Source organism: Colletotrichum siamense (genome assembly GCF_013390195.1).
Source record: "Colletotrichum siamense strain Cg363 chromosome Unknown KSG_Cg363_contig07, whole genome shotgun sequence".
Lineage (NCBI taxonomy): Eukaryota > Fungi > Ascomycota > Sordariomycetes > Glomerellales > Glomerellaceae > Colletotrichum > Colletotrichum siamense.
In genome coordinates this window covers 3986510-4012119 of record NW_023501020.1, presented here as the reverse complement: position 1 = coordinate 4012119, position 25610 = coordinate 3986510, and the positions used below count along the sequence as shown (strand labels likewise).

At 52.0% G+C, this 25610-nt stretch overlaps 8 protein-coding genes across 8 annotated transcripts; 4 read left to right on the top strand and 4 right to left on the bottom strand.

Annotated features, from left to right (window-relative positions):
• Positions 1-41: 41 nt before the first annotated feature.
• CGCS363_v011381 (uncharacterized protein) lies at positions 42-2401 on the bottom strand (the record flags this gene model as incomplete). The annotated part of the gene is made up of 3 exons (XM_036643230.1): positions 42-1110; positions 1256-1435; positions 1527-2401. The coding sequence occupies 3 exons, from the start codon at positions 2399-2401 to the stop codon at positions 42-44; spliced, it is 2124 nt and encodes a 707-aa protein (XP_036492390.1).
• A 319-nt stretch (positions 2402-2720) lies between these two features.
• SEO1-1 (putative transporter SEO1) lies at positions 2721-4535 on the bottom strand (the record flags this gene model as incomplete). The annotated part of the gene is made up of 5 exons (XM_036643229.1): positions 2721-2945; positions 2997-3346; positions 3420-3772; positions 3826-4113; positions 4174-4535. The coding sequence occupies 5 exons, from the start codon at positions 4533-4535 to the stop codon at positions 2721-2723; spliced, it is 1578 nt and encodes a 525-aa protein (XP_036491810.1).
• An 846-nt stretch (positions 4536-5381) lies between these two features.
• On the top strand, positions 5382-8296 carry tropK (Tropolone cluster transcription factor tropK; the record flags this gene model as incomplete). The annotated part of the gene is made up of 9 exons (XM_036643228.1): positions 5382-5483; positions 5582-5636; positions 5706-6397; positions 6449-6651; positions 6703-6723; positions 6787-7185; positions 7236-7558; positions 7614-8227; positions 8294-8296. The coding sequence occupies 9 exons, from the start codon at positions 5382-5384 to the stop codon at positions 8294-8296; spliced, it is 2412 nt and encodes an 803-aa protein (XP_036491405.1).
• Positions 8297-8355: 59 nt separating this feature from the next.
• Positions 8356-9950, bottom strand: ugl-0 (Unsaturated chondroitin disaccharide hydrolase; the record flags this gene model as incomplete). The annotated part of the gene is made up of 2 exons (XM_036643227.1): positions 8356-9642; positions 9693-9950. The coding sequence occupies 2 exons, from the start codon at positions 9948-9950 to the stop codon at positions 8356-8358; spliced, it is 1545 nt and encodes a 514-aa protein (XP_036491404.1).
• Positions 9951-11704: 1754 nt separating this feature from the next.
• On the top strand, positions 11705-12796 carry CGCS363_v011377 (uncharacterized protein; the record flags this gene model as incomplete). The annotated part of the gene is made up of 1 exon (XM_036643226.1): positions 11705-12796. One exon carries the CDS (start codon positions 11705-11707, stop codon positions 12794-12796), a length of 1092 nt encoding a protein of 363 aa, XP_036491401.1.
• A 1765-nt stretch (positions 12797-14561) lies between these two features.
• Positions 14562-15353, top strand: dltE-0 (putative oxidoreductase DltE; the record flags this gene model as incomplete). The annotated part of the gene is made up of 1 exon (XM_036643225.1): positions 14562-15353. One exon carries the CDS (start codon positions 14562-14564, stop codon positions 15351-15353), a length of 792 nt encoding a protein of 263 aa, XP_036491400.1.
• A 5285-nt stretch (positions 15354-20638) lies between these two features.
• Positions 20639-22513, top strand: aglD-0 (Alpha-galactosidase D; the record flags this gene model as incomplete). Its single annotated transcript, XM_036643224.1, has 5 exons — positions 20639-21023; positions 21078-21132; positions 21180-21347; positions 21409-21549; positions 21610-22513. 5 exons carry the CDS (start codon positions 20639-20641, stop codon positions 22511-22513), a joined length of 1653 nt encoding a protein of 550 aa, XP_036491403.1.
• Positions 22514-22793: 280 nt separating this feature from the next.
• On the bottom strand, positions 22794-24027 carry CGCS363_v011374 (uncharacterized protein; the record flags this gene model as incomplete). The annotated part of the gene is made up of 3 exons (XM_036643223.1): positions 22794-23487; positions 23545-23754; positions 23813-24027. 3 exons carry the CDS (start codon positions 24025-24027, stop codon positions 22794-22796), a joined length of 1119 nt encoding a protein of 372 aa, XP_036491402.1.
• Positions 24028-25610: the final 1583 nt, after the last annotated feature.

Sequence of the window (25610 nt, the reverse complement as noted above, 5' to 3'; positions counted from 1 at the left end):
CGCCTCCGTTTCGGAGACCTTGTGGTCTAACGCGTTCCACATCACACATCAACCGCGATGATCTCTTCTCCATTGGACACAGGATTACTCCCAACGCGGACAAGAGGTACATCTATCCAACGCTGTTGCAGTCCTTTGCCGGTCAGGCTCCGTCCGCCATTCGCCTTTGTAGAAATTGCAAATATTGACTCGACCAGAACGAACTCAGATCCAGCCTCGATACCTTCAACAACGCTGTGGGATGTGACTGGGATCATTGTTCGCTGGGACGCCAAGTTTGTGTTGGAATCTGGCTTGAGGGGGGAACAGTCTGAAGTTCTTCCACTGCCAACGAGACCTTTCGTGACCACCCCACTCGCACCAGCGGAGGATAGTATCAGCACTGAACCCTTCTTTTGAATGATTGCCTCAGTTACGCCCAGTGTAGCGTCATCTGAGATGGTATCAGTGACAGGAAGTGGCATGCCGTCGGCCGATTTGCGATTGAAAATAGCGAACCCGCCCTCGACCGTATGCAATGTCTTCAATCTCTCACTCGCTTTGATCCGGTGGATTCGCACATGCCAGTCTGGCCAACGGTTCGTCGGCGGAATCAGTGTCGTGTCGACGGTGACCGCACGATCGCCCCAGGGATACCAGACAGCGCTCGCCACTTGCACCTTTTCTGAACCTAAAGAACTTTTGAGATGAGCTCTTGAAAATCTCACTTCATCGGACTTCCACTTGACTGCCCAGGTGTCGCCCCCATCCTTGCTGAGAGCCAGGGCATTGTCGGGCGCAATTTGTTGGATGAGGGGCCCTGTCGGCACAGAGAAGGCGAAAGCCGAGGAGTAAGCAAATTTGCAATACTTTGCCTGGTTTGCTTTCATTGGCCATGCGACGAACTGACCCGGCGAGAGGAGGAAGTGGTGGTTGCTGCTGGGATGGTTGCAGAGAATCTGTTCTGGAGCCCGAACGACAGTCACTGAGTCCGAAAGCGCCGATTCAGGGTAGGATGACTCGTCTTTAGTCCAGAATGAGTCGTTCTCGCTGAGTCCAACGGCTACGAGAGTCTTCAGGCACCAGTAGGGGGACTGCGGTGAGTTGTAATCCTCACACATGAACATGTTCCTGGTTCTGATGTCAGCACCTGCCACGGACACATTCCATCCATTCACGACTGGGGGATATTTGATGTCGAGGCTAAGACTCATCATCACGAAGACACAGATGACTGGAATAGCCCTAAAGTAGAAGAAAGCGGGTGAAATCTTACGGGTACAGCCATCCAATATTCAGAGTTCCATCTGGGTAGAAGATGTCGTCAGAGTTCTTGGCCCACCATCGCAGATGTCTCATCAAGAACCCTTTCACGGCACCGGGTGTGTTCAGAGGTGCTGGCAACTCGCCTACTTGGGCCAGAGCCACGGCTGCGAAGTAACCACCGCAGGCAAACCTGTAAGTCAGAGATCGACCGAACGGGATAGCGGCACCTTCAGATAGTTAGACGCAACCTGATAATCTTCCGGATATGGGACACATAATACTTGCCATCAGTGTCGAAATATCTCCAAAAAGTAGCTCCAAAGTCTCTAGCGCGCTGGCGATAGACCGCACTTCGCTCAGGGTCTAAATCCGCAGCAAAACGTGAATAAAGCAGTTGGCTGAACTGGATGGCAAAGCTTCCAGAGTAGTAGTCCGCTTGGCGCCCAATTCCAATGGCGTCACGTCTCCCCGTCTTTACGGACTGCTCAAACTCATCGTGGGCCTGTTCGGCAGTCTGCCAAGGTCCATCGGCTGACCATCCATCCATGCGATAGAAGGTATCCAAAAGCTTCAGGTCCGAGTTCAACTCGTCTCGAACATCCTCGAATGGGACACCACAGACTTTGCTAAGCGCTAGGTTACCAAAGACTCGGAACCAGCGCCAGTTATTCTTGGGCATCTCCATCCCATTGAGGGTACGAAGCCAGTTCGTGACATTCTGTTTGGCTTGGTCGCTTAGTGGAGCGAAGAGTTTCTCAGGGGCGGAGAGCAAGGCAAATGAGATAATCTCGGCCTCAACCATTCGTTGGTCCATATCGTTGATCTTTCCCCAGTACTCTGGATGTTCTGGATCGGTCCCGGCAACGAAGCCGTCGATCCACGGCTGGACCACTTCATTGATCGAGGTTGCCAACTCTGAATCCGATGTTGATTCAGCTCCAAGAAGAAGAGCCCCGACCGCCCACAATGGTCTTGCAAACCCTTCAAGTTGGGCTGCTGTCTCGTCAAAGTGCGTAGCCGTTGAGACCGGGACCCGGATTCGGGCTTTGGACGGAGAGAAGTGGGGGTTCAGCGGCCGGAGGAGAGCAAGCGTGGCACGGATCAGGTCCGATCGGGTCTGGAAAGGGTTGTCTGAGAAGCCTGGAAGGGGTGGCATTTTGGATGAGTTTGGAATAGCATGAATTATTCGGGATGGCGAAAAGAGCCGCAACTGGTTATTGCAACCTTGCTAGGTCTTATTTCGTCCTGACAGAGGGGACGGATAATGAGTTCCACAAATCAAATCGGGCGTCGGGCGAATGACCGGGTGATTCTCCGGCGTTTTTATGATCTGCCGGGTGCCTATTTCTTATGTTGGTTGCCGGCATACGGTACAACGGCAGCCTTACGATCTGTGGGTCGCCAACTGAACGGAGCAACAAGTTATAGAAATCATTTGTTCATCGTTCGTTCATATGAATAAATGCCTAGGGTATCTAATCCACGTGCTTGACATCGGCACCTTTAAGGTTCTCTTCGTCAAGATCCAGCTGTTTCTGCCTCTTCTCTTGCTTGCGATATAGGAAGAAACCAGTCGTGAGAGAAGCCCAGCATCCTAGAATGAAGAAGAAGTTGACGATGTAGCCCTTTTTCCACCGGGGAGCCTCTACCACTGGAAAGACGACAAGAGGGTAGAAGCTTGAGATCGCGAAACCGAGCGTCTGATATTTCTTGTTAGCTTTTGCGAATCTCTGAAAGTATAAGCTACTTACCAGCATGCTTCCTGTGCAGAATGCGCGTGCCTCAGCCGAATCTTTGAGCCAGTAGTTCACGGTTGGTACCAAGATGGGCGTGACGGCTGCACTGACGCCGAAGAGATAGTAAGACACAAAGTGCAGACCATGCGGCACGAACCAAACCATTTGCACAATGTTCGCAAACATGAAGATGGCCATGACGATCTGGAAGATGACCCACGTGGGATACACCATGCACAGAGATGTGGCCAACACTGCCGCCACGACTGAAACCCCCTGAGCTCCTGTGGGGATGGTGTTGATCTGTGGTACCGTATAAATGCCCCATTTGTCTGCTTGATCTTTGAGCCATAGAGCCATTTGGCCTGTATGAGGAGTGAATCAGCTTATGCCTGGCGAGAAACATCATGCGATGAGGTGGTAAATGAAATTACGAACCGTGAGGGTACGCTCCTGACAGGAATAACACGTAGGCGAGAACGCCAATGTACCAGTGCCAGTGACCAAAGACGCGCTTGAACATCTGCATGCTGATCTTCTTGGGCTCTTCGATGCCTTCCTCTCGCATTCTTCGCTGGCCGATTTCATGTTCTTCCTGAGTAAGCCACCATGGCTTGCCGCTGGTTGGCATGCCGGGGAAAATGAAGTAGCCAGCGATTCCAATGGGAAGACTGATACAGCCGTCGATGATGAATAGCCAGCGCCATCCTGCCATACCATGAACCCCGTTTAGGTTCTTGTAAGCTGCCGCTTGAAGATATCCACCGAACATCACACCAATGTTATTTGATCTAACGAGTGTCAGTACGGTCGAGTATAGGGGTGTTCTATTCTTTTTACTTACACATACCACAAGCCCGCGCGCTTGAAGAGTTCTTCGGGCTTATACCATGAGGATAAGATGAACAGAGAACCTGATGCGACTGGGGTCTCGAGTACGCCGAGTAGGAACCTGGTGCCGTAGATCTGAGGAGCGGTTTGAAGCTTGCATTGAGCGAATGTCAATACGCTCCACAATACCTCCATAGTTGGCAGAAAGTATCGGGAATATTTGGGTCGGGAAAGTAGTAGCATTGCTGGGACTTGGCAGATGATGTAGCCGATGTTGTAGAACGTTTGGAACATGGAGTATCTGCACCCATCTTGTTAGTTGCCGTCAATCTACTAGTTGCGGGTTGTCTCAGCATCTTACTCATTTCCAAAAAGCTTCAATTCTTCTTTCATGCCAGAGACGTAGGCGGAGTTGATGTTGGAAGAATCCAGCCACTTCAAGAAGAAGGCTAGTGATGTGAACGTGAGCAGAAAAGCATCAAGTTTTCGCAGAAACTTCTTCTCCTGTTTCGAAAGATGTGAAGGATACCAGTCGAACATGTAAAGCCATGCGATCCAGAGGGAACGCTTCGGTGCTTGATTTTCAGTCTCGCCGGCCTCCTCCATCACCGTCGACGCAGCAACAGCTGGAACCGCTGCGTCCTTGGCCACATGACGTTCCGTCGTCGCATGTTGATGTTGAGAAGTCTCCTCTGAGACTGTGGCCGATGCCGTTGTAACCATTGCTGCTTTCACCTGACGTATCTGTAAACAAGGAGAAATCTCCACGGAGGACTCAGAAGATCCGAGGCCGTGGTTCTGGAGCCGACGCCAAAAAACTGGAGGTGCAACTCCACGCCGTCCTCGTTTCCTTTTATGTGAACAAGCCGTCGATACGACGTTCATCTGATCTACGCTACCCCAGACAAAGCCACAATTCTCCTCCCACACGAACTCCAGTCGGGCGGCAGTGAGCGGTTCGCGTGGCGCCGGGCATCGGGCAAAAGCTCACCGGGGTGCTCATTCGACATGATCCCTGTCGTCTCTCCAGTTTCTCCGCACCAACCTCGTTCCACGAAACTGCCCACTGTTTGCTATCACCCCGGTCCCACGAAGCCGAGAATGCGGGGAAAGCTCCGTTCTGGTCTCGCTCTCCGTCTGAGGGGGAGAAGAGCGAAGAAACCAAGAGGCGAGATCACCTCGAGTAGCTAGCCCCCTCGGCGTTCGAAGTCTCTCGGCGATTTGCAACCGAACGATGAAGGGCCCCCGGTTCCCCCACAAGCGCCCCCAAATTCCCACCTCATAAACGCGGAAAACCCTCTTTGCCCACATCCTGCATCGTCGCGTCGCACGATTCCCTGGCCGACGATTCTCACGCAAAACCGACGGGAAAACACAGACGCGCTGCACTTGCGCCCGGTGTGCGCCCGTCCTCGCTTGTGCTCCTTGTTACGGCCGATCATCGCTCGCGACCCCTCAGCCCGGCCACCCGTGCCGCCGGCCACTGCTGTCTGCCGACCCGCTGCCCGGCGATCCTCTTCGAGGCCATGGAGCTGGCCACGTCGGCATCCGCAACGCAGCAACCCAACGATGGGTCCTCCGAGAACGACATCCCATCTTGCCAGGGTTGTCGGCGCCGGAAGCTCCGCTGCTCGCGCGACCAGCCGACATGTTCTCACTGCAAGCGATTGGGTACGTCGGACTCGTACGGCCGGAGGGCTCCGCCGATGTCTCACCTGCGAACTTGAGATGCTGATTGGCTAGATTCACCTTGTGTTTATGACCTGAAGAAGAACAAGCCTGGAATTAAGCCTGGAGCGGTTGAGAGTTTGAACCGAAGAGTAGGTGCGTAGCTAAGCTGTCATCCGATTTTGTCACGTACCAAACACGCGGATAAACTAATGATTTGCTCAGAGGTATTGGAGAATGCTCTGTTGAACAAATCAGAGCAAGGATTGCAGTTTCCGACCTCCAGCGGAAGTGGAGATTCGAGCAGCGGGCCTACCGAGTCTCAGAATGTTGTCGGCATTTTGTCTTTGCTGGCTCGTGAGTTGCACAAGCTCAATTCTAAGACCAAAGTAGGCTCTCAAGCAGGAAGTCCCGATGGCATTGGCGAGCATGCGGTGCTGTCCCCGACAACCTCCAGTTCGTCCCGAAGGTACACGGTTGATGGGCTGGAGATAGTGTCTCACCCTCACAACCAGCCACGGAAAAGAAGACGCGTTGACAGCTGCGGCAATCCCAACATCGATCTCGCGTTTCCCCTCGAAGACCTCGAGAATATTACCACAAGTTTGCCGTCACCAGAGCTCCTGGAAGATATCATCAACATTCATTTCAACATCATTCAGCCATGGATTCCAATCCTGCATGAGACACAATTTAGACGACGAGTTCACGACCCAGAACAACTTCCACGATTGGTTGTTGTCCTGCACGCGATGGTGGTTGGTGCTCTTCGGTTCGTTGACAACCCTGAGACCCGCCTCTCGGCGCAAGAAGTTGAGCGCCGCACTTCAAGGTCCAGGAGCATCGTGGTACTCAACGCAATGGACCATCTTTCAGTGGAAAATCTTCAAGCACTTATAATAATTGCCTTCTGTGATGTGAGTTAACATACAAGGAACAAGTGGACTTCCGTTGACTTTCAGTCTCAGATCGGTAACGGCGATGCATCCAAGGCATGGTCCATCGTGGGGTCCTTAACAAGAACAGTCGAGTACCTCCAGTTGAGCATCGAGTCGGACCATCGCGAAAAAGAGCCTCTGTTGAAGCCATTGCCCTCGATAGATCCGCCACAAAACTGGACCGAAGAGGAGGAAAGACGCAGAGTCTTTTGGAATATTTTCAACTTGGACAGGTAAATATTGTGCTTCCTGAGGCTGCCAACATTAGACACTAATTAGCCTAGATTTTGTTCAGTCACCACAGGGTAAGAAATTAAGTCATGAGATTTAATCCTGACGGCAGTCGTGGATATCTAATAGGCTTTCAGATGGAACACGAGCTTGACCTCCGACGATGTTCACCGCAGACTGCCTGCAGATGGGGGCCTTTGGCACAAGGAAGAGTCGGTGATTACCCCGTATTTTGGCATTTGGGATCGGTCGGCTGCAAAGATCGGCAACTCCATCGCTTTCTTGCCAGCACACTATCCCAGCCCGGAGCAGACAGTCGATGCGCCGCCGCAAACGCCAGTGTCTGTGAACCCAAACAAGGGGCCTAACACTGTCGATATGACTACTGTTGGCGCCTTTGCTTACTGTATTGAGGCAACCGAGTCGTTGAGCCGAGTCACGACCTACTTCCTCCAGCAGAAGATCAACTTTCAGGACCGTCAAGAAGTTAGCAGCTGGCTCACACGGTTCAAGGAGTTGGACCTTCGTCTTGTTCAGTGAGTTTCACTACTAGTAACGTGCAGATGATCATGCTGACATTCGATAGTTGGAAGATGTTTCTGCCTCAGAAATGGAAGGACTCCAATATCTCTAGGCAACCAGCCCTTATCAACATGGATCCTAACTTGACCTTGGCGCACGTCACCCACAACACATCAATGATCCTACTTCACCAGCGCATAGCGTATCCAGAGTCTCGTTGGTCGAATATTGTGAAGCTTCCTAGCTTTTGCAGTGCGGAAACTTGCCAGATTGCTGCAGTTGAGACTGCAACTATCACCCAGAAGTACCTCAAATACACACCCGAGAACAGCCCGGCAACCAGCCAGTTCGCGTTTTGCGTTTTCATCAGTGCAAGGGTTCTGCTAGGTAAGTTCACAGTCGGGAAGAGAGCATTCATGATTCACTGTCTAATAAGATATAGTGCATTGGCGTTATTATGATGCGGACCTCGTCCCGGAATTCTGGCTGCTCGTTGAAGGGCTGGAGGAAATGGCCAAGCGTTGGGTCGGGCCGATTCTTCGGGAGAAGCATGCCTTGTGTCTTGCCGGCAAGTATGCCGCTCAGCTACGGGACCTTCATCACAAGTGCGAGACGGACTCCCAGTTCACAGTAGATGTTCTAGGCTACTCCAGCGGTATCAGCGGCCAAGGTTGCAGTCCATCTGCCCAGACGCCAGGATTCAGCCACCATCAGGGAAACGCGCTCTTCTCACAACCATCAAAGGCGGCTCAGCCCCCTTCATCGAGCCCCTTGGCACCTCACCAAGCGTCTACCGCATCGCAACCGAGACCGCCCCCAATCTTTCCGACTCAGCAGTCACCAAACCAGCTTCGCCAAGGGTCCATGATTGGGCCAATGGCTTCGCCGCTTAATATCACTGGATTCACTCCTCGTGACTCGGACGCGCCCGATGAGCTTTCCGCCATCTCGCATATGCTGATGGATCAGAGATTCATGGAGATGGATAGAATCATCAGTTTCGATGACATGATGTTTACAGCGCAAACCGCGAACCCAGGACAGTCCGGTATGTCAGTGAGTGGGTGGAATCAAGTAGATAACTCACGATTGGAGTAATTTGTTCTGAGGTATGGTAGGAAGTAATGACGGTGGTAGGAAGTCTATTTGAGATACCCGAGTTTACCCTGTCTATAAATGCATATTCAAACCAGTCCCATCTTCAGCAATCTGTTGCCGAATTCAATGAGATAGTAGTCGCCATATACTAGCCCATGGTCCCAGTATCGCTTGTGGTCGCGTGCATTGTGGTTCGCCGTCGCATTCTTCAGAATGGCCTCAAAGGTCTTGCCCTCCTCCGTGTCAATGGTCGTGATACTACCGTTTTCCAAAACAAACTTGGCTTTTTCAGCGGCCAGCGAGAAGTCGAGGGTATCCTTAACAATGAGAATAGCCATGTCTCGCCATTTTACACTCTCCTCGTTGAGGCCCTGGCCTGCCAGAGCTTGAGAGAGAACAAGCATGCCGTTAGCAGCAATCACGCCGGCCGACGAGTCTCTCAAGGGATTGGCCTCATCTTCAATGGGTGCATCGAAATCCCAGAGAGGAACGTAGCGGCCCTTCGTGCGGTTCTCGCTTTCAACAGGAAACTCAACCGACTTTGGCGAAGTCTCAAGACGGAAGATGAAGTACTCGGCCAATCCAAGGGCAACGTCCAGGAATTCCTTGTCGCCAGTCCACAGGAAAGTCTGGGCATAGCCGAGGATGGCCCATGCCTGCCCTCTCGCCCAAGTGGATTCGGCCTTGTATCCCTGGCCGGTGCGTCTCTCCTTGATCTCGCCGTTCTTGGGATTGAAGTTGATGACATGGATGGTACTGTAGAATGGGCCAGTAACAAGGCCTCTGGGGTCCTTTTCCGTCCGAAGGTTCGACTTGATCAGCGTTTTCGCATGCTTGGTCGCCGCGTCCCACAAATACGTTTCACCTGTGTGCGATGCTGCGTAGTACAACAGATCGAGGTTGCACATTGAGTCAATGATAACCAGAAAGTCATCAGTCAAACTTGTGATGGTGACACCATGTTGAGTCAGGGCGTCCCACGACCGCATCGCTCCAACGGTGTCGTTGTACCGGGTGTAAAGAGCTTTCGCTGCAGTGATGATGGAGTTCAAAGCTTGCTTGTCTTGTGCAACCTCCCATCTTACTCTCATTGATGGCTGAATCATGAAAGACATGTCATGGGTGTCTGTTCGCTTTGCCGTCTCGTGGAGCGGTTCTGACCATGCGGCGCCGAGTGACCAAAGTTCTGAGAGCAACGCAGCCTTCTCGTTACCACCTGGCATGGTTTGAGGGAACTTGGCTAGTCTCTCGATGAGGGAGTATATGCTCCCCGGGAAGAAACCGCATGTCCAGAAGGACGCCTCTCGTAGGTGGTATTTCCCCGCTTCGGGGCCAGTCTGGAGCACATACTCGGGGTATGCTGTTGGGGGATTCTAGATATCATGAGCAACTTGTCATCATCCCCTGACTTCGTGATGCTCACATTGTTGACCAGAGAATCCGTTGCCGTTTTGAAGATCTTGGCGGTAATATTTTCTTCGAACAGGCCATTCAGCTGGTCTTTGGTTGACTTGGACCGAGACATCTTGGTTCTAGAAGCAGTCCGGCCTCCGGTCTCAGAAACGCTAGTGTCGCTATCAGCATTCAGTTCCGTGGTACTGTCGGACTCGGCGTAAGCAGCGCCCGTGTTCGAAGACAAGCGGTCTGCAGGGGTCTGGCTGATGATTGTACCAGGGGCCATGTTGTTGATGATGTGGGTTTGGTGGGAAACAAAATTCCTCTTTCTAAACGAATTACTCACTTACGACAAATGTCTTGATGCGAGATCGTGAGATCCCGGGCTAGCCTTTTAAGTCGAATGTGTCGTGGAGCGGGCCAAGGCTTAGCGTAATGTTCTTGCGGGAAGAGTTGGCAATGGACAGATTCCCCGGCCTGTCATTCGGGACAAGATGTCGTACGAAACCTTCTTTCTTCTGGAACGGCGCAGTCTGCCTGATTTCTCGGTGGAAACATCGGGCAAAACATCTTACTGGAGCGGGAATCGGGTGGTGTTGTGTCGGCCCTGCGGGGTTGATCGCCCGGGCGATCCCCCGATGCCCGATGTCGACATCTGGAAGAGCGCTGCTCAATTCTTCTCTCACTCGCTTGAGGTGATTGAATTCATGACTGGACGGAGATCATTGGATGAGAGCGACCTCTATATAACCTTGAATCAACTTCTTCTCTGTTTAGATAACCATCAAGTGTTTCGAGCGTCAAGCGACATGGATCCTGACGATGCTTAGCCATCGACATGCGCAGTTCTTGAACATGCAATTGTATGCATATCCACGATCAGGGCATCTCATGAGAGTTCCGAATGGACAGAAAACTCATGTATCATAGGCCTGTTGATGTTGTTGCTGTTGTTTTCTCAGGTCCTGTATTGAGTGGGGTTATCGATGCCACCCGCGATAGCTCAACCGTGACGCGCTCAATGTTTCAATTCGCGGTCGGTTTTCCCAACATCGAGACTCTTTCCAATAATTGCGTTCCTCAAATGTGCCACCAGCAACATTTGTTTTCTGGGAGATACTACGAGTCAGCCACAACTTGTATTGCATGTAGCCAAGCCGAATATCCGGAAACATGTACGCATACGGATCTTGGCTTCCGCTGGCTGACGCCGCATTGCTATGATTGCTACCAAGGTACCAATTGTTTCCCGGGCACGCGACCAGTTTCCCGATCCAACCACAAGCTCCTCAAGTCTTATCTTTTGAATCACCTGATCGGACTCAGACGTGAAGCCGTCCGAATGATAACGATGCTACCAGGGCCCTGGTTGAACCCTTCTCCTTCGGGTTGGCGAGTCCGGTTCCCCTGATGCACACATTTGGCCTTGGCAACTCGTGCATCATCCCCACGCTGCGGCATAGGGCTGAAGAACGGTTCATCCGATGCAACACACCTGAAGACTTCGAAGAACTCGAGCCGCGATGAGGCTTGACTCGCACACGTTTCTTATCGGCTCAGCCATAAGCACTCCACTGGATTACGAAAAGCTTATCAGCTTCTCATTTTATTAATCCCGCTCGACGTCACAAATGTGACCAAGACAAGCCGGGGAAATTGGGAACCCCACAAAGTGGATGTTACGCGACGTCGCGACACCATCGCCAATGAACGCCAACAGTCGCATTCGAGTCCGGTACCTTGGCGACCCCAGTATCTACTAGACTCAGCGCGGTAAGCGAACAGGAGGGACCATGATTCCCTGAATTGAGTGAAGCCGAAATTCGGGGTCACCTTCGTCCAATCGACGCCTCCATTTTGCTAACGTGACAACGGCCCGGCCGCCGTTGAAAATGGGGGTTTCTCCCGCTCCCTCCCGTCCCCTTCCGTTCCGTTCTTTACCTCTGCCGGCATCCTTCTCTCAGATTGGTCTCGAAGTTTTGGCAAGGCGCAGCTACCCTCAAGAACACTAGCTCGACAACGCTATCACCGCAAGCAAAGATGAAGACCTCCGTCAACCCCATCATCGCCTCCCTCGGGCTGGCCCTCGCCCGTGGCGTCGCGGCCGTTCCTTCGGTCTATGCCAGCAACCACACCGTTGGCCCCGAGCTGAAGACCTGGCCTGCCGAAGCGGCGAAGTCCCTCAACGCGATGATTGCCGCCAACGCCAACCAGAGCAATTATGCCGTATTCGACATGGACAACACCAGCTACCGCTTCGATCTTGAGGAGTCGCTGCTGCCGTTCCTCGAGAGCAAAGGTGTCATCACTCGCGAGGCCATGGATCCCTCGCTGAAGCTGATCCCCTTCAAGGACACGGCCAACTACACGGAGACGATCTACAGCTACTACCTCCGCTTGTGCGACGTTGACGACATGTTGTGCTACCCCTTTGCGGCCCAGATCTTCAGCGGCATTCCTCTCGGCGAGCTCAAGGGCTACGTGGACGAGCTCATGGCGCTCAACACCACCATCTCGACCACCTACTACGAGGGCGATGTCATTACCCCTACCGAGGTGTCTCCTCCCAAGATCTTCACCGGCCAGGTCGAGCTCTACAACAAGCTAATGAACAACGGCATTGACGTCTACGTCATCACCGCTGCCGCCGAGGAGCTCGTCCGCATGGTCGCCTCCGACCCCAAGTACGGCTACAACGTCAAGCCCGAGAACGTTATCGGTGTCACTCTCGTCATGAAGAACCTGACCTCTGGCGAGCTCACGACTTCCCGCAAGCAGATCACTGAGGGCACGTACGATCAGGAGGCAAACCTTGGTCTGGTCATGACCCCCTACCTGTGGACTCCTGCCACATGGATGACGGGCAAGTGGGCTGCCATTCTCACTTACATTGACGAGTGGAAGAAGCCCATTCTCGCCGGCGGTGATACCCCTGATAGCGATGGCCCCATGATCTTCCATGGCGTTGACGTCTCCAAGGGCGGCATCCACCTGTGGATCAACCGCAAGGACAGTGCGATGGAGGAGATGAACGGCATGATCGAGGAGTACACGGCCGAGCAGACGAAGCTGGGCCTCCCCGTTACTGCCGATAAGAACTGGGTTATTGTCAAGCCGGATGACATTCTGTAAATCAAAGTTTCTGTTTGGAGTACGCCCAAGTATACAGCACCCTGGGCACAAACACTATAGGGAAGCAAAATAGAACTAAGAGTAATGTCTATGATATACATTTGATCTCTATACACAGTCTTGCTAGTGTTGAACTCAGACTTCCAGGCGGTGCGTAGGTACATACGTCCACAACGTCGGTGTTCAGCACTTCACGCCCATCGACACATCCACTCACATTCCCAATTGATACAAAAAGCAATTCGCAACGCGACAAGACAAAAGGTTGGACGAACAGGGAATCGAACCCTGGACCACTCACATGCTAAGCGAGTATTATACCACTAAACCATTCGCCCAAGATGATTTCGCCCGGACTTGAACCGGAGACCTTCAGTGTGTTAGACTGACGTGATAACCAACTACACCACGAAACCATTTGGCTTGTTGAAAACGTCGAGGGAAAGAGACGCTAACATTTGACGGCGGGTCGACGGGGTTGTGGGAATGGCTAAACCCTGGTGGGGGTTGAGTCTTGACTGGGGATGTTGATGGGCCCGCATCAAGAATTGAACTGCAGATGGGTGAGTGAGACTTCACAATCTCGCGAGAGCATTGCTCGAAAGAAACGGTTATGCCGAGAGTCAGTGATAGAAGGTATTGTAAGAAAATTTACAGTGAGCGGGATAATGCAAAGCTCTGCATGTTGACTCATGAAGTTTGGTCGGAGGTATTGTATAACGTGCTGGTATTGTCAAAAAGTCTTCTTGCATCAGGTGCATCACGCTGACCAGAAATAATGAATTTGTGGCTGTCAGCATGTGAAACTCCGCCTCATCAGAACTAGACTCATTTGCGACAAGCAGTAGCTGACATGCCTCAACTTGAAAGTAGTCATTCATAGAAGCGATTGTATATAAGAGCTTCGCGGAGATAGTGCGGACTGGTCTGTGATTTTGAGAAGTCTCTTTACAGTTTGCAGAAGCGGTTTCGAGGGCAGCCCAAGTTCACCAAAGCAGGGAAGCCATGGTCATTACTTAAAACGGACGACACAACGCACCGGATCATCTCAAGCAACTGGAGGAATATCAGTATAAGAATACTGAATGGAGTAGCCTGAGCTTGAAATATTATTTGAGTATACAACATCACCATAAATGCACAGCGTGACTTTAGTAATCCCCGCCAAACCAAGCGGTCGCTCAGTTGCAGACCCTCAACAGATTCTAACTAACCATGTAACATCATCCCATTGCTCCATTTTTAGGGGGTCACTCGGTTGTTTGGTCCCACTTGCAAAGTCTAGATTCCTTCAATGGAGCCTCAAACGAGTTAGCCTGCATACCACATAGCCGACATCAAGCTGAGGTCCGTTCTGGTAGGCAGTTTGCTATGTCCAGGGCCCTTCTCCATTCTATCTTTAGGCTATCAACAACTATGCGACTAGCATTCTTTGAGTGATTTCTAGAATTCCATGGCAATGAATTACTAATTCTGAGCCGATATAGGCGCTTTGTTCAAGTATTTGCAAAATCGCAGTGCCCACCGTGTGCTTAGCGCGATGAATGACGTCGCCTACACAAGCCCCGGCGTCACCACCCGACATATGGAATTAAAAAGGTGACGAAATTCGGCCTCACCACCTGAGGAAGAAGGAAGTAACCAATTCCTCACTTTAAGCGAACCCCCATCACAGGCAAATACTGCTTCAACTGTCTTATATCCCGACGATACCGCAGGACCGCTTCTTTCATCTCTCTACTGTGAACCACTTTCTTCAACAAATATGGCACCAGCGAAAGACAATCTCGGTTTCCAGTGCGCCGTCATTACCGGTGGCGCTGGTGGCATCGGAAAGGTCATGGCCCAACACTTCATCTCAAAGGGCAAGAAGATTCTCCTCGCTGGCCGCACCGAGTCAAAACTTCAGGAAACGACAAAGGAGATTGGAGCTGCAGGCTACTATGTGCTTGACACCGGCGATGTCGACTCCATCCCGAGCTTTGTCAAGAATATCACCACCGATCATCCAGAATTGGACTGCCTAGTCAACAACGCAGGGGTCCAGCGACCCCTCGAGGTGCTCAAGGACGATGACTTCCTCTCAAAAGCCGACCAAGAAATCAACATCAACATCCGCGGTCCAATGCACCTGGCTTTGGGCCTACTGCCACACTTGCAGAAGAAGGAATCGGCTCTGATCATCAATGTGTCGAGTGTCCTGGGCTTCATTCCATTCTCAATCATCAACCCGGTCTACAATGGCACGAAAGCTTGGCTGCACTTCTGGAGCATGAACCTCCGCACTCAGCTGAAAAATGGAGGTTCCAAGGTTAGAGTGGTGGAAATCGCACCGCCGACGGTAGCTACTGATCTTCACCGGGAACGATCGGATCCAAATGACAACAAGAAGGAGAACAACCCTGACGCTCTGAGCGTGGATGAGTTCATGGAGGAGGTTGCAAAGAAGTTGGAAAACGGTGATGAGACGATTGGCCCTGGCATGGCTGGTGAAGTAATTGACCGCTGGTACGATGCGTTTGGCGAGCAGTATGCTAAGGCGGCGTCCGGCAAGTAGTAGAACCAACGCCAGGCTCTCTTTCATAAATATCTAAGACGGAAATATTTCGATAGGCGTTGAAAAATCCTAAGGGCCAATCCCAATACTGTCCATTATCATTTCCTGCTTGTTCCTTCGTGTAGTGTCTTCCATGAGAACTCCCCAGGCTGAAGTTTTCAGATCTTCCCCAACGTTTTCAAACTGTCGGTCTTCGATCCGTAGTGATCGTAACAACCAATGACTCCATTTCTAACCCAGATGCCGTAGGCTAGACAGTCGCCTCAGGTTAGCCAACTGAGCATGCATGCTACTTTTGGGAATACTCACAAAGATTTAGCCATGACCAGTTGTTGCCTCTCCAGAACCAATTCTTTCGCGGGCAATTCGAGCAGTACAAGTACAAAGTGCTGCCTTTTTCTTTTGGGTCTTGCTGCAATCTACAGCCCTTGCATTTGTGGCCTCCGCTAAGGAAGAATGAAATTAGCTGCGTTTGAGGTCGACAAACTTGCATGGAATTCAAGTGAAAAGTAGCGTGCCTTTTTAGAGTATCTGGGAGAAAAGCCGAAAAAGTATGCTTGGGGCAAGAAAAAGGGGACTCAACGCATCGGCCCATTTGAGGAACCCATCAAAGTTACCGACACACCATCGAAGATCAATCCACGTGAAGACTTCATTACCGGCGTCATTCTTGCAACGGGCATTTAAGACGATTGGCGTCTCATAGTCCGGTCCACCAATATCGTATGTGATGTCCTTGCACAGATTCTGGATACAGTCAGACTCGAGCGGGCAAGTCCTGGCTATAATCGTAGACGCAAAGATGGATAGAATGACAACAATAGCGAGGTTTGTGAGACGCATGACTGCGACGGGCAGACGGTCTATGCACTCAACTTGTCGAGGCGAAAATCTGACCCCCAAACGTACGCAAAGATCCTCTGGAGGCTCAAATCGGCCGAGCGATTAGTGGACGCGGCTCGATGTATTTATCAAGTAGGTTCTCTTTGTTTCTAATCGACTCATTTTTTTCAACATTGAACAAAGTCAGATTGCAGCTCCAGGGCTATCGTACAGTGTTTGAGGCATTACCGACTGTTCATCTTTGAATGAGAGAAAGAGACCGAAAACGTCTAAGATACCTTTCCCGGATGTTGATATCAACCTCTGACAGAAGGACATAGGGAGAAAGTCAGAATGGCGCTCTTTGGCGAGATGCTGGACCCTGATGCCCCTTTACGCCACCTTTGTGAAGTTCCAAGCCATGATGGTAGCTGAGTTCAATGGTCTTCTCAGCTTTCATCTTTGAAGCTGATGAGGCCTTCGGGCAAGTCAAGTGGAAATGCTTTTTGCAGTACAATGCAACTGCTTCCAGAAAGTAAAACAAGATACTGAATGTCAGTTTGAACTGCCATATGTTGCCTCAGCTTCCACCATCCATGTGGCACAGATCCAAATTGTGCAACATCCACCACGTGAGACAATCTTTGATTGCCAGCAAACCTTTGACGATTTGCAACTCACGGCTCAACAAAGCACTCTTGTATCACCATCTTGGTTCATCGGCAACCTATGCAGCCGTTTTCATTCGGGTCGGTTCTCAAACGATTCAGCGGGCCTATTGTGGATCTGTGGAACCACTGGTCGGATTTGAGTTGACACAAATTTTCATTCCATCAGACCCATAACCGTGACTCATTTCCAGGGCTTCTTGAGAGACTCATGCTTGGGCACCGCTCATCTGATACGTCCCACAAGCACGGTAGCTCAGGGGTAGAGCGCTGGGCTCATAACCCAGAGGTCCCTGGATCGAAACCAGGTCGTGCTAGCTTTCATTTTTGCACTTTTTCTTTTGCTTAGGCTACGCATAGGAAGTTGGTGATGTGTTTCTTCGTATTCTACTCATTGATTCATGCGCATCATCTCTACTTAAGGTGCCTCTATATCTTCCTTGAAATCTCCGAGCCTTAGTAATTTTGCTCCTCAAAAGTTGCAGACAGGATAAATCAAGTTGGTACCAGAGTCTCCCCCTCAGCGCGTCTTTGGTCCCCTAGTCTTTATCAAAGAGTCGCCATCTACTCTCGTTCTTGACTCAAGGAGGACGATAATTGACGGGATTGGCCAATTACCCATGCAAGAAAATGACCCCACTGAATCCTTCCAGTAGTCTTGACGTCTCATTCATCAACGCGCTTCCCTCAAACCCCGCTCGTTGCATGCTCGTTCAATAGTCCTCCTCTCGTGCTCTTTTTGCCGTACACCCAACAGACGGTAACTCACAACCAAAGATGAACAAGCAATGCATCTACTGCGCGAAGCTATCAATCGAAGCACTGGTCGAGCTCGCCAAGATCAGCTTTGAAGCACAGAGATTTCCACAAGATGCCTATTACCAGCACCACGACTCGTTCAGCGCTCTCGAGCAGTCAGCTCACGATGGCTGCGATCTCTGTCAAGTCATGCTCCAATGCTTCCAGCAGACACCTTGCGACGCAGAACAACCTGTGGAGTGGCCACAAGATTGGAATGAGACAAGCAAAGCGTCCTCGGACGGATATCCCCAAACAATGTACTCTGTTGCGAAGGGACTCGACGTCTCAGACGTTAAACTTTGCATCAACACATCGCATCTGTACGATTCACAAGGGCTAAGGATGTACAGGTCTTTGATGAAATAATTGTCCAAGTTGGAACCTTGCACATTGAGACAGATGAGAACTATGGCGTATGGTCATTTCCCCAGCTTGTATTGAGACTGAGTACTCCTAAAGGTTGGTTGAAAGCAATCAGATCAATCAGAGGGTCATGATCCTAAGCTCACATCTCTATCCAGACCAGGCGGTTTTTGTGGAAACTTTTCGTATTGGGAGATTCGAAGTTGACCTAGATCTCGGGTCCTTGAGAAATCACCAACTGGCCAAGGAATGGCTTACAGAGTGCTGCCACGATCATGAATCATGTCTCTCGCGTCAGATACATGAACTTCCGAGCAGAGTCATCGATGTCGGTAGCTCCCCGAACGAAGGCTCTGTTCGTCTGCTTCTCTCCCATGGCTTGAAAGCAGACTACGTTGCCCTGAGCCACTGCTGGGGTGGAGCGATATCGCCTCTTTTGACAACCGAATCAACTGCCATCTTCCAACAGAACATCGATATTGAGGTATTACCGGCTAACTTTCGTGACGCTATCACAATAACACGCCATCTTGGTATTCGCTATCTATGGATAGACTCTCTGTGCATACAGCAGGATTCGAAGTCGGATTGGGAGGTCGAGTCTAAGAAAATGGGGCTGGTATATCGAAACTCAACGGTGACAATCTCAGCGATGGTTTCAGGGGATAGCAAGTCAGGGATCCTGAAAACCAGCCAATCGGCACAGAGCTCCGATGTCTCCACCACTTTGCACGTCTTTGGAGGCAATAACGACGCATCTAAGGTCACCATGAGACGGAAGAATCTACAGGAAGAGAACCTCATGTCTTTGGATAGGCGCAGTGCGCTGGCAGAGCGTGGGTGGACCCTTCAGGAGTACATTCTGTCTCCAAGGCATCTCTTATATGGGCAAGAGATGATCTACTGGAGATGTCCTCAAGGTTTCAAATCTTCCGATGGCTTACCGCCAGGCAACAACTCACCGCACACGATTTACGAAGATGCTGCACAATTCATTTGCTCCGACATTCCACGGCGTCCTACAGCAGTACCACCCGATATTGACGCCATTTTTCGAGACTATTCCGAGCTTGTCAACGCGTACTCGCAACGAAAACTGACATACGGCTCGGACAAGCTGCCCGCGTTTTCCGGTCTGGCCCAGCGACTTCATCCGGCCATAGGAGGTGAATACTTGGCTGGAATCTGGACAGCCAATTTCAGACAAGGCCTGCTCTGGACAGCAGAGATGAAATTTTGTCAGCACGTCAACGAGCCTTATCGAGCACCGTCATGGTCATGGGCTGTGACTGATGACCTGGTACTTTTTGAGGGCCCACAAGCGGTTGAGGAACAGGTAGTGCTGAAATCGACTCCATCAAGCGCCAGACTTCTGGAACACAGCATCAACCCTAGAGTCCCTGACAACCCATACGGCGAGATCAGATCAGCAAAGTTGGTGGTGGAAGCCTTGACGAAACCATTCGTGCGGAGCCGTCAAGTGGTCGAGACAATTCTAGACCCGAACTCGATTGGAACTGCCAACTTTGATGAGCCCGCTGGTCCTGAAGACTCGGTTCCAATGGGCTGGGCGAGCCTTTTCCGTATGAAAACAGAAGGTGGAGACTACATATTCAGCATCATTACTCGTCCGGGTGACGATGCTGATTGGGAAGTCGACTTTCATTACTTTCGGGAGGAAGACTATCTTTTAATGCTTGTTTATACCGACGACGACGTAACAGAGGATGATGAGACTGAGTGGTCGAGATCGCCTGCGTTCTGTCTAGTACTCCGACGAACCACTGATGGGTCTGAAGAAACGTACGAGAGAGTTGGGTTCGCAAAGTTGCAGGAGCCTAGGCTAAGATGGCTCAAGACTTGGGAGCGATGCGTTTTAACACTCGTCTAGGAGAAAAATCAACAACAAGATATTCCTGTCTTCCTCAATGCAACGTTGGAAACGCAACCCGCGGACATGTGAAGATGAAGTCGGCCCACCCCCGGAATCTGCGCATGAGTCGTAACCGCAGGAAAACGTCGGTGTCATCCGTGACCCTGGTCATTGCAGGCCTGTCGAATCCCGCCTGTGTTTCCTATTTCTCTCATTCTCCTCCTGGGAACCCCAACAATATTGCGACTCAGATGCGGGGAAATCGTTTGCCAAGTTTAAAATCCGACGTGGTTTCTGCTCCGGTTCGTGTGGAGAAAAACATGGCCAGATCGCGGGGTCGCATCACACATTTTATAAGCGCCCGACTCGGAATCGCGCGCTCTTCTCAAATGCAACCTTCCCCCGGTGTGCGCATTCGGCTGATTCCCCCGCGTTGTTTACCCAGGCGCATCCGCCCGTTCGTCTTGTGACGCGCATCCTCGGCGCGGAGCTCGGTGGATAACCTACATCGGAACGATATTTCAATGGTGCGCGTAACAGTTGCGATGACCTCACTAATGCTCGACTCAAGCTATCCATGCCGGGGAACACGGGGCCGTGCGGGGAGGATGGTAGCATTTCGCTCTTGGCATCAAGCTATAAGACGAACACGAGTCGTTCGACGAATTATGCTTAAATACTGGTTCAAGATGCGATGATTGAGACTCTCTAATTGTCCCGGCCCGACCACGTCCATACATTGCAGCTCCAGTGCAGCCATGGCCTCCGTTGCGTTCACTCTTCTAACGGCGCTTGCCAGTCGGGCTTCGGCCAAGACCGTCAAGACGCCGACGCCTCAGATGGGTTGGAATAGTTACAACTACTACAACTGCTACCCGAACGAGACGATCATCAAGGAGAACGCTCAGGCCGTCGTGGACACCGGTCTCGCGGAGGCCGGGTACTCGACCGTCACGACGGACTGCGGATGGCCAGCCAAGGACCGTGACGCCAACGGAGAGCTCGTGTGGAACCCGGCCCTCTTCCCGTCCGGAGGCGCTAAGGAACTCGGCGACTACCTCCACAACCTCGGCCTCAAGTTCGGCGTCTACTCCGGTGGCGGATACTTCCAATGCGGATCCACTGATCAGCCTGCATCGCTGGGTATGCAAATCATCGTGGCTGCGAGTGATTGACTGGAGTTAACGACGATTTTAGACCATGAGTTCACCGATGCGAAGTCCTTTGCTGCTTGGGGCGCGGATATCCTCAAGTAAGTATAATCTCTCGAACTCAAGGACGATTCTGACAAGGCCAAAGATACGACAACTGCTACCCCATTGACCCTACGGTGATGGTCGACTACGTCTCTGAGGAGGCCATCTCCCCGGACCGTTTCGTGACGATGGCTGAGGCGATGAACACCACCGACCGAGACATGGTCTACCAGGTTTGCCAATGGGGAACAGGAACCGACCTGGGTGTTTGGTAAGTCGTCACTTACCCGCATTTGTCTGCTGACATTGACGGAAGCTAATTTCGCATGCAGGGTTCCCAAGATTGGAAACAGCTGGAGAATCAGCAACGACATCTACAACAGCTGGCGCAGCATCTGGCGCATCACGAACCAAGTCGTCCCCTTCTACAAGTACACCGGCCCTGGTGCCTTCCCCGACATGGACATGTTGATGTGAGTGGTCTGATGATAGTCTGCCTGACATCACCGCGGAAACTGACTGTAGCATTTCAGCGTCGGGCTCAACGCCTTGTCTGTTGAAGAGGAAAGGTTTCACATGGGCATGTGGAGTATTAACAAGTCGCCCCTCACTCTGGGCGCCCCGGCCATCCCCGCCCTCGTGCCGGAGCACACCTTGTCCATCGTCGCCAACAAGGAAGTAATTGCAATCAACCAGGATCCGCTCGCCAAGCAGGCCCAGCTCGTCCGCCGCTTCACCGAGGAGGAGTGGGACGTCTGGGCCGGCGAGCTCTCTGGCGACCGCCTCGTCGTCGGCATCGCGAACTGGAAGAACGACTCCCAGGCCGTCAGCTTCGACGTCGCCGACGTGCTGGGCCTGGCCTCGGCCAACGCCCGCGACGTCTGGGCTGCGAGTGACGTCGGCTCCATCTCGGGGACTTACGAGACGACCCTCGTGGGCCACGAGCTCAGGCTGCTGGTGCTCTCAGACCTCTCCAGGGCGGAGCCGGTCCACAGCTCCACCGGGTATTACACGGCCACAACGAACGGTACGCTGTCCGGATCAGCGGCCGCGGTGGCTTGCGGCAGTGGTGGATGTCTGCCCAGCGGGTCGAAGGTGGGCAACATCGGGTCAGGGGCTGCGGTCAAGTTCGAGGGCGTCGAGGCCAAGAGCGAAGGCAAGAAGTTGCTTGGCGTTGATTTCATCAACTACGATGTCGCCCTCGACACTGCCTGGGGATTTGGTGCCAACGTCCGCAACATGACTGTCTCTGTGAACGGCGGCACTGCTAAGCGGTGGGCGTTCCCCATCTCTGGAGGCAACTGGTTCGACAGTGGCCGCTTGCTGGTCGAGGTTGATGGTTTCAAGGGTGATGACTCCAACACTGTGGAGTTCAAGAACGTCGGCAGCGAATGGGCTCCCGACTTGGTCGGTTTCGAAGTCTTCGAGTCCGCCTAAGCTTTTGAGCAACGTCTTTTCTTCTTTGCACATTATTACAAAAGGCCACTCAAGACAATGGTCGTCAGCGTTAAGGTAGTTCCTAATCATATTGATCTGCCCACCGAGAGTCCTGTCTTTACCACACGGTGACATTGTACAAAGGAAAACATTGGTGCATTTGAAAGTACATTAATGGGGTATACGTGTAAAACAGCATTTTAACCAGTGCATGCCACCCAGTCCTCCAGTCGTGTTCGATAATACCATAAGGTCAGTGCGTTGAAAACGTCGGTAGTGGTCAATTACTCTTCTCAAGCGAGCGAGAACGAGGGTGGCCGGGGTTGCCAGTGAGCGAGTCTTCGTCGTCGATCTTGTAGAAAGTGCTGCCGCTGCCGGTGTCGTCGTGTCCCGATCTTCCACCAAACGAAGGAGTGTTGGAGTGCTCGGGCGTCTGGTCGACTCTGATTTCAACGTCGACTCTTCGGTGGATTCCGTTCGCGCTCTTCGGGATGTTGTCCAACTGCAGTTCGGCGGGAACGGCTCCGACGCTGGCTCGGTGGTAGCTCTTGAGTCCTGCATCGTGCTCGCCGCGGTTGGCATCGTGCTGTGTCGTGCGGTGGCCGCGGGAGTGGCCTTGGGAGTAGGAAAGAGAGTTGAATCTGAAGCCGCTGTCTTGATCCTTGGCGAGCCGGGTGATGAGAGACGCCATGGACATCTCAATGTTAAGCTTGACCATGTAGGCGACGGGGTGGAACTGGATGAAGACGACTTGGTTGGGTAGCGACATGAGTCCGATGAGCATGCCGTCCATAGCGATAGAAAGAATCATGAGCTTGGCGTTGAAGCCGACAAGGGGCTTGTATTTCACCAGACCATGCTGGCTTAGGAGTCTTGTCTTGACGATGCGCAAGAAATACCAGTTGAGACCGGCATCAACAATCAGGATAAGGACCTTGGAGGTGCGATCCCAATAGTGGTTGATAAGAACGAAACTGCGGGGATGAGGTCAATATCGTTGAAGGGTTCGTCTTATAGTTAGGTTAACTTACGTGTCATTGACGGGAGGGGAAAGATGGGATGGAATCCAGATAATGAAGACGGCTATGTTGATCACAGTGATGAGCACTGCGGTTCCCCATTTCAACCTCATGATTGTCTTCTGGCTTTCCGCAATGACTGCGATTCGGTTGATGATGATTTGCATCAACAGTTGGACCTCAAAAACCCAACAGAAAAGGATGAAGAACAACACCGGCACCCTAGCCAACCAGAGTCAGTATGAAATTTCTCAACAGATATCGTCTCGAATAGACGTACGTTGGTCCTAAAATCCCATCCAAGAACAACCAGCCGATGACTGTGATGACGAGGTTCGCCAGAATCTCACCCCACATCATGTAGATGTATGAACTTCGAAGCGGGTTCCGGTTCCTCCTCGTCTGCTTCATGGCCTCCCATACTGTCAAGAATCCGAAGCCGATGGTGAAGCCGGCCGCCAACGAGGCGATCTGGTAATCGACCTTGGACGCCATCGTGAACCGCCGTGAGCCGGAGTCGTCGTCGTCCTTGTCTAAGCCGAGTATGTGTACGGTCGATGTTTCGAGCTCGCCAAAGTCCTGCCCGGTCGTCTCGAAGCTTCGTGGATACGCCCGGTATGCGAGAAGGGTAGGTCCGCAAGGCGAGACCGGTGGGATGTCGTCAAGACTTTAAACTCTAAAAGAAGGGCCCCCAGAGTCCATGTCGAGTGGGAGAGGCCACTCTTAAGGCTTCATGCTTCTCCAAACAGCAGTGGGCTGCGGATCGTCCTCGCCCAGTTTCCATGTCCCACTCTTTCCCGGAGTATTTACTGCATGAGTCTTTCTGACTACACCTCAGTGTGAGCCTGTGGCAACAGCATGGCAAGCTTTTGTTTTGGGTACGCTGGAAAAGCAGTCCAAACGGCCCCGGGCAGCCTGGGCCGCGGGAAGCAAAACCCTTAGCCGACGCTGGAGTGCCTCGGTGGACTAGCTAGACCCAGATGGAACCCACATGGTGACAATTGGTAGTGTCATCCTTAGCCCGACGCCACAGCGCCGTAACGTCGGAGGAGCCCTTCACTACGACGCCGTAGTGGCAGAGAGGAAAGGCTTGCGTACTATTATGGACAGGGTGGTGGAGGGATATGAGACGACAGGACCTGCAATCGACACGCCCTTCCTTGATATCTCGCCGTTCCTGCGTGCATGGCACGTATTCTAGCGGGCAGAAAAACCAATTAAGGTAGAGGCCGATGGAAGACCTCGGCCGCCAAGGGTTAGCCTGAGGACGGTAGCAATACAGCTTCAGAAACCTGCAGGTGTCACAGTCCATTGGCCCGAAGACAAAGGATCAACAGGCACAGCAGCCGTGTCTTGTCTTTCGATGTGCCGTCATCCCTATCGTTCAACTGCCGGAGGAAGGTTTGCTGAAGAAACCCAGACGCAGATCTTGGAAAAGATCAAGTCACGCAACAGACGGACGGGGGCCTTTCCAGAGGTCCTCCTGGAATGCAACTTGGGGTCCGGAAATACAGGCATCCCCTTTCCGGGGGTTCAGTCTTGTCATACGCGCAGCGTGGCGGGCATGGGTCTTTCTGGGTCCCGCTAACAAGAATCTCGCGAAAAAGGCGGGGAATATTAAAAGGAGACGATGGGTCAACAGTGTCGATAACTCCTTCACAGTAAACTAATCAGCGAGTCACAGCACGAGATTCCGGTGTCCTGCTGGAGACGGGTGCGAAAAATGTGTTCTGGATCAGCAGAGATCGGCACGGGTTCCATGTCTTGATGGATGCAGCTGAGGCCGTGCGCTGCTCTGTTCTTCACGCCAATGAGTTGACAAGTGATCAAGGTCGCATCATGCCATCTGCCACATCTGCTTTTTTAGAGTGGGCGGACAGAGGCTCAACTGCTGACGTACAGTAGATTACGACGGGAGACCCAGACTGCGATGAAGAAGACAGCATCTCCCGGTGAGACGGTCTCCAGCATCTCCAGATGCAAAGTTTCTTCATCAAACCCACAGTAGCACTAGAATGAAGCGGGAGAAAAGACTCCAAAACACCCGGCTCTCCTGGCGAAGACACCGGCCAAACACA